Source organism: Euprymna scolopes, chromosome 26, assembly GCF_053919585.1.
Source record: "Euprymna scolopes isolate OS-2025 chromosome 26, ASM5391958v1, whole genome shotgun sequence".
Classification (NCBI taxonomy): Eukaryota; Metazoa; Mollusca; class Cephalopoda; order Sepiida; family Sepiolidae; genus Euprymna; species Euprymna scolopes.
The window spans coordinates 94,889,214-94,897,097 of NC_136507.1; the positions used below are offsets into that span (position 1 = coordinate 94,889,214).

Here is a 7,884-nt window from a genome sequence, read left to right on the forward strand (position 1 = left end):
ATCATATTTAAGCATATTTTACGGGCGTTTCTGCTAGCTTAGATAAATACATTTGCAGTTTTAGCAAAAGAGCTACACTAATATTAGGGCGTCTCAATTTACGCTGGACATCCACAGAATGCCAACATCAATATATTACATATGAAAGAGTCCGCTGTGATTTCCACAAGTCCTGCTAGTTTTTTTTTTTAATTTGATATTATTAAAACATTAAAGATGTAAGAAATGAAGGTCAGACATTTTTTTGTGTTCTCATGTAATGCTCCAACATTTTTTTTTTTTTTTTTTTTTTTTTTTAAACTGAATGAACTTTCTAAAGTAAAAACATTATAAACTTATCCAGCTAAGTAGAAGAGTAACTTATCTTGCTTTTGGTAACATTTGTCTGATCACATTTTCGTACCTCTGTCTATTGTAAAACAAACCTGCAGTCATTTGTTTTGTAGTATAATAATATAGGAATCAAAAGAAGAGTAGATATCAAATTTCTTTATTATGAAAATTAAAGTTTTGATAAAAATACATTGATCTGCTGAAAAAAAAAAAAAATACTGGCTATAAATCTAATTATAAAAGCAATTTATTATACAATTACATTTTTTAAAACTTTTATTTTGTATGTGGATGAGCCTCATTATATGCCCGATGCCATTCCAAATTCTTGTCTTGAAGGTTTTCGCCTCGTTTATGTGCCCGTCGACCAGAAAATGACACAAGGATACATCCAAGTGTAGTAGCTACCATCATCACGATGCTGATCTTCACACGACTCCTATCTTTTGCTTTGTTCAGCACAGTAAGCCTAAAAGAAAAAAATTTTTTTATTAAACAAGTTGAGCATGCAGATTCCTTCTCCATGAGTGAAAAATTTACTTTCACCACAACTAATGTTTGTGCAAAATTAAAAAAAAAAAATCCAAGGCATGGTTATTGAGAAAAAAGTGCGATTAAATGAATGGATGAACGATTTTTAAGCAATTTTACCCTTATAATATAATGAAGGGGGGGGGGGGGTTAAATTATCTCGGAAAATCCATTATGGCAAAAATATACTTTCACAATGACTAATGTTTGTGCAAAATTTAAAAAATATCCAAAGCGTGGTCATTGAGAAAAGTGCGAATGGACAAACGAGAATAAATTACGAGGTCTAATCCTTCTTGCGCCAGGAGGATAAAAAAAAAAAAAAAAAAAAAAAAAAAAAAAAAAATATTAAAAACAAATTATACTGCTCTGGATTTTTTTTTTTTTTTTTTTCATAGGCAAGAATCGATAATTAGTTTTATTCCGACTTTTATTTTCATCTTGGTTAGTTTCATGTTTCAGCCGATGTAAACTGACTTCCTCAAACACAATATTTATGCCAATCTAATTCAAGCAATAATATCAATTTCTTAAATTGATATTGTGTCACTGCATTTCAATATAATATAATTAGAATTACATACTATTATTATTTTTTTAAATTTAAATCACATATGGATTGAAATAAAAAATGCAAGTGCGTTTAGTAGGAAACCAAACATATACGAAATCTATGGGAAAGCCAGTCTGATTTTAGATTTTTTATCATCGATACGTTCACGTGTTAAATCAATATTTTATTCTGAATAGTCCTTTTTGGAGATTATGCAACCATATTTTTAAGAATAAAATCTAATAAGATTTAATTACTTCTAGAATATACTGAGACAGAGAGAGACAATTTGATAAAAAGAAAGATGGGGAGTGTAACATTTGGATACACAGAGAGAGAGAGAGAGGGGTGAGGATTTTAAAGCCATCCGGATTATCAGCACACAAACTAAAGCTCGAAGTTGATACAGCAGTTATACTGTTAGGATACCTGGACTCCATAGGAATTGCAATAACATCTGATAACAATCCCACTTCACCCCTGTGTCTGTTATTGGAGCAGGAATCCTCATGGAGAATATCAGGGACAATTCTGTCTTTATACCAAGAATTGAAAAAAAAAAAAAATTTTTTTTTTATTGCATTTTCACCCTAAACAAGGCACAGTGTCACCTTGATGTAAGGGCCTACTATCTGGGACATAACTTGCAGACATACTATGTAGGGAGTTGAGCAGCAACATGTCTGTTCACATTATGCTTGAACTTCTGCATGTCAGTAGTCAGGGAAGCAGGAACCCAGAAGGGAATTCCAAAATCTAGCAGTTCTGGGAAAGAAACTATTAGAGTAAAAGGCTTTCTGGCATCTGAGAATCTCTACTGTGTAGGGGGTGAGATTTTGCTGCTTGTCGGGAGTATTTACGTCGAGGAGTACAAGGGCTTGTAGTTAGTCAGAGTACCTACTATTAAAGAATTTGTAAAATTAGGCAGAGGGATGCAACATTTTGTTAATGGGACAGAGTTTGAAGCCTAGCTGACAGTGCACGACCTATTAGGTTGGCGACTCCCTTTTGAACCCTGTCTAAAAATAAGAACCTAATAGCAGATGCATCGGCCCAAATGTGGCAGCAATACTCCATACATGGGCGAATGGTAACCTTGTAGAGGTACAGGATACTTTCAGGCATTAGTAACTTTCTAGCATGGTATGACACTATTTGGTGTCATGAATGTATGCAGCGAGGTGCATATTGTAGTGAGGGGGGGGTGACCGGACGGGATAGAGGAAGAGAGGGCAGAAGAGGGGGTGTTGATGTTGTTTAAACAGAAATGTCTATGGGATTTTGTCAGAAAGAAAAAAAAAACAAATGATAATTGTTTTATCTCATTGCTGTTATATATCTGTTAACAACGAAAAGGTTGTTTTTGAGACCTCTGTTGAGAGGTATGAAGATATCTAGAGACCATTGGCTGATTGAGGCTGACAGCTTGGGGTGGGAGTCGGGGGGGGGGGCCAAGCATTGTTCGGCTTGGAGTGACTAATCACCCCTAATTTGATAAGTAGAAACACCTCAGTGCAAATGGGGTTGAGGTTTGGTAGAAATAAGCTCTAAGAGGAAGAAAAAAAAGGTGTTTGTAACCACTCTCTGAAGGTGAGGTGGGAAAAGGGGTTGGATTTAAAAAAGGAATTCTAAACGGAGAAGAGTCGTAGCCAGCAAGCTGCATGGCTGGGCTTGTCAAGCGCTCCCGATTTGGGAGTCCTCAGGGCCTGATGTTAACTAGCCTGTGTTAATGGGAAATCTGTGACTTTACTGGTCTGGTCTTACATCGTTTCACTGCTATAGTCAGTCACCTCAAATTAGACAGTAGCTGTTATGAAGTAATGAAAACAATAAATAGTTTGATACTGTTATAAACGGGAGTTCTGTTTGTGGTGAGGACTCTTGATTTTGCAGCAAGCCGCAAGGACTAGCGGAGTGGTTGATGTACCCCTGGAGACTATCTACACAGGGTAGGAGACGGTTCGATTGAGAGGCAAGCGCCCCTCCATGAAAACAGTGGGTAAGGACGATCAACAGGCCAACTTGTAACGAGACAAGGTACGATCAAAGGACACCTGCCACATCGGGTGGAATCTGACGAGGTTAAGGACGCCCGGTGTGTCCGGTGTGGTTGGTACGGTCAACGTTATAATGGTAGAGGAAACCCACCTTCTTTGAAGCAACGTTAGCAATGTCCTAAATGTATCTGTTCCAGTTCATGTTCCCTGTGAATGTTAAACAGAGGAGTTTGAACAAAGTACTTCCAGGTAACGTATCATCAGCCATAGCTATTAGTGGTTGAAATGGTTTCTTGTAATTATTAAGGGAAAGAAGCTTAGGTCTTAGTAGCATTGACTGTAACCATCCATTTTTTGTTTTCATTCCACTACAGACTGGAGATCTTCCTCTAGGGTTTCTGCCATTGTCTTGGATATGTGTTTGTTTTCCCCTCATGTGTTACTCTTCGTTACAAAATTCATTTTGTATGAGCAAATTAAGGTTCCCTTGTAAGAGTTTTTATTTTTTGCCCAATCCAGCTTACAAAACAATGTTTCAATAAATGCTATTTCATTGGTTTGTCAACTTTAAAATATCTAACATATACAGTTATCTTGCTGGATTTTCAAAGTTGAATCTAAATAGCAATTTGACATGATACTCGATTCAGATTAGCCTAGTTTTTCTATTTTATTTCTTTCCACTACATTATTTTATTTCATGTCAGTTTCTTTTTCAAATACTTATTCTGGCTAAGAAAATTGTTAGCATGGATACATCTTCCCTTTGGTCAAGATCAAAGTGTAGTATCTGTTCGTCAGATGCTGCACTGCCATTTCTTGTTCTCTTTCGGTGGAGGAGAAATCCTTCACGACTGAGATAATTTTTATTTTTGTACCTTTTCTCTACGTTAAAAAACGACCCTGGTGTCTAACTCTGTCCCGTGGGGAGGCATAGTAAATAGGTACCAAATATGCTTCAACATTAAAGGGAAGTTATTACATCATGAGTTATTCCCCTTAGTTTCTACAACCCTAAATATCTAATTGTTTTTTAACATTAAGAAAAGTTTCCACATTAATTACACAGCTAGTATGAAAAGAGTAAAAAACATCCTTTAGTTTTGTGCAGATGATGGCAACAAGATGTGACACAAGTGTGGGATAGGGACATCTAGTTGTGTATGTATGTATGTGTGTGTGTGGAGGGGGCATTTTGAAACAGTAGAAAATTATCTGATAAGGTAGCACAGGCAAAAATATGGTTGGGTATGTGGAAGGGCGGCCTTCCAAAACCAATTGTAATCGTACCTTACTTCTGTGGCTTGCACTCCCAGTGACAGATAACATAAGATCTCAAATTTTTTCCATGTTCAGTATTTTCTTTTTTTTTTTTTTTTGCTGTAAGTCTTTGTAAATAGATGAAGTGGAGGGGGGGGAACTGAAACAAAAAATGAGGGTGGATAGAGGAAAAACAAGGGGAAGGGGAGGAGAGAGAGAGAGAGAGATTCATGCTTACAGGAAAAATAAATAAAAAATACCTGTATAATACTATCAGCATCACACCCCCTCCCAGCCCACCAGACAGACAGGCAATAAAAATCTCTTACAGATTTATTTCTGATGGGAAGAAAGGCCATTTTAAGAACATTATCTTGTGCTACTCCTGCTTCTTTATGCCACATGTGGTGTTATTTTACATATCAGACAATGGCTGCTAGTGCAATAATATCTATCTCTCTCAACCTATATATAAAATATATATATATATAAAATATATATATATATATATATATATATAAAATATATATATATATATATATATATATATATAAAATATATATATATAAAATATATAAAATATATATATATAAAATATATATATATAAAATATATATATATAAAATATATATATATAAAATATATATATATAAAATATATATATATAAAATATATATATATAAAATATATATATATAAAATATATATATATAAAATATATATATATATAATATATATAAAATATATATATATAAAATATATATATATATATATATATATATATAAAATATATATATATAAAATATATATATATAAAATATATATATATATATATATATATAAAATATATATATATATATAAAATATATATATATAAAATATATATATATATATATAAAATATATATATATATATATATAAAATATATATATATATATATATAAAATATATATATATATATATATAAAATATATATATATATATATATAAAATATATATATATATATATATAAAATATATATATATATATATATAAAATATATATATATATATATATATAAAATATATATATATATATATATAAAATATATATATATAAAAAATATATATATATATAAAAAATATATATATATATATAAAATATATATATATATAAAATATATATATATATATATATATATCTCTATATCTCTATATTTTTATAAAGTAATAGGGTTCGTGTGTTTCTGTCTGTGTGTACAGCTCACCATCATCAACGAAATATAAAGGAGGTAAGAGGGTAGATCTCTCCTGGTAGAGAAACATTAGAACCCATTTTAGGATGTTTCTGTTATAGGAGACATAAGAATCTTTGCCTAATTTCTTTATATACTATTCTACAAACCACCCCGATATCGAATGACTTATGCTCATTTGCATATCACATTATATTAAATCTCTTTAACTAATTACCTCAACCTTATTACATATTGGAAATATTCTAATCATTTCAACTGTACTATTTACAAAATCTATTTAACATTTAATCTATCTATATATATATCACATTATATTAAATCTCTTTAACTAATTACCTCGACCTTATATCTATAAAAACAGAGATGTGTGTGCCACAGACGATTTCTGATTGGTTAATCCAATAATCACATCTCCTAAAAAACAATCGTTTCTACGCTCTTACCTTTACCATAAAATATTATGGCTTTATTTATTGTCCATCTTGGAAGGGTTTAATTTTTTAATAACTTGTTATTTACAAATTAAAAAATACGAAACTATTATACGAAACTAAACTACACGAAACGCGCACACACACACACACGTTCACTACCGTCACGTTGTTATGGCAACCAAACCCGCTGACTTACATAAACAGTAAACACACACAGTAAATGTGATTTTCTTCATTTTCTCATTTCACTCGTGGTCTTAAATTCATTTCGGGTTTGTATTACTGTACACATAGATTCGAATAAGTTGCCAAAAAACAAATATATAACAAATAAATGTTATCAAAGGCAAGATAAATTACTTTTCTACCAAACTGGATATATTTTTCGTGTTTTTATTCAATTTTAACATGTTTATTCAGCTCGAAAAGCATACAGTGTTTACCGATGTATTGGAAAATTCAAAATGGCGGCCGATTCTCTCTTTAACACGGTAAGTTTGGAAAAAGGTGTAATAAATAAAAAACCGGTTAAAATACTGTTAAAAACTCGCTCAATATATGTTACCGTGACATAGGTTGACATATATTCGGCGGGTTTTTAATAGTATTTTGTATAGTTTTTTATTTATAACACCTTTTCCCAAACTTACGGTGTTAAAGAATGTGTGAGACGCCATCTTGAATTTTCCAACACATCGGTAAACACTGTATTCTTTTCGAGCTGAATAAACATGTTAAATTGAATAAAAACACGAAAAATATATCCAGTTTTTATCGGTTTTTTACCTTCTCTGCAGAAGTACAAAAAAAAAAAACGGAAGGTACTTTTACAGAATGTTAAACTAACCCTAACCGATGTTTTATGTTTAGTTTAGGAAAAGTCAGAAGAAACGAAAGTCATTATTGCATGAAATATACGTATTTAGTTGAAGTATTGTTTATGTCAATTCTTTCGAAGAAATTTAGCAAGAATACCTGTAAACCAGGAAATCGGTAAAATGTCATCATGGATGAATACTTGTCTATTATAATTTCTACCCTTGACAAAAACTTAGCCATAACAAAAGAGATTTATTGTTCAGATTGTTTTTGAGATTGATTTCTAAAAAGATATTTTATAAATAAAATCGACTTTAAAATTAAAGACTTAAATTACAATAATTGAATTTAAACATTCTTATTTCAATATTTGGCACATAACACCTGCAAAAATGATCACAATGTCAGGATTTCATTTTATTTCAGAATCGATGGCAAATTGTGTAGATTGATATCTCATTATATTAAATATTAATATTTAACATTAGTTTATCATTTAAGCCGATAAAAAGCCCTTTTTTTTTCGAGTCATAAAAGGATTTGGAGTTTCCTAATCAACCTTTCGGGTGCAGTTGCACGCTCTCAAAATAACTAAAGTGTTGGCTTTAAAAAAATTGGTTCATTAAAACTAAACAGGTTTAGTTTTAATAAAAAAAAATTTTTTTTTTAAATCGCTTTGGTAATTAGATATGTCGTATGGTTATCCCTAATCGCTGAATA

The 7,884-nt window shown here is 31.4% G+C and overlaps 1 protein-coding gene across 2 annotated transcripts in view; it reads right to left on the reverse strand.

Annotated features, from left to right (window-relative positions):
• Positions 1 to 474: 474 nt before the first annotated feature.
• LOC145248279 (UPF0389 protein GA21628-like) overlaps positions 475 to 7,884 on the reverse strand; it is a 38,019-nt gene continuing 30,609 nt past the window's right edge. For both annotated transcript variants that reach the window (XM_080110152.1, XM_080110153.1), the window contains exon 3: positions 475 to 802. In XM_080110152.1, coding sequence (XP_079966278.1) covers positions 610 to 802 — 193 coding nt within the window. In that variant the 3' untranslated portion in view covers positions 475 to 609. The remainder of the gene's footprint in view (positions 803 to 7,884) is intronic.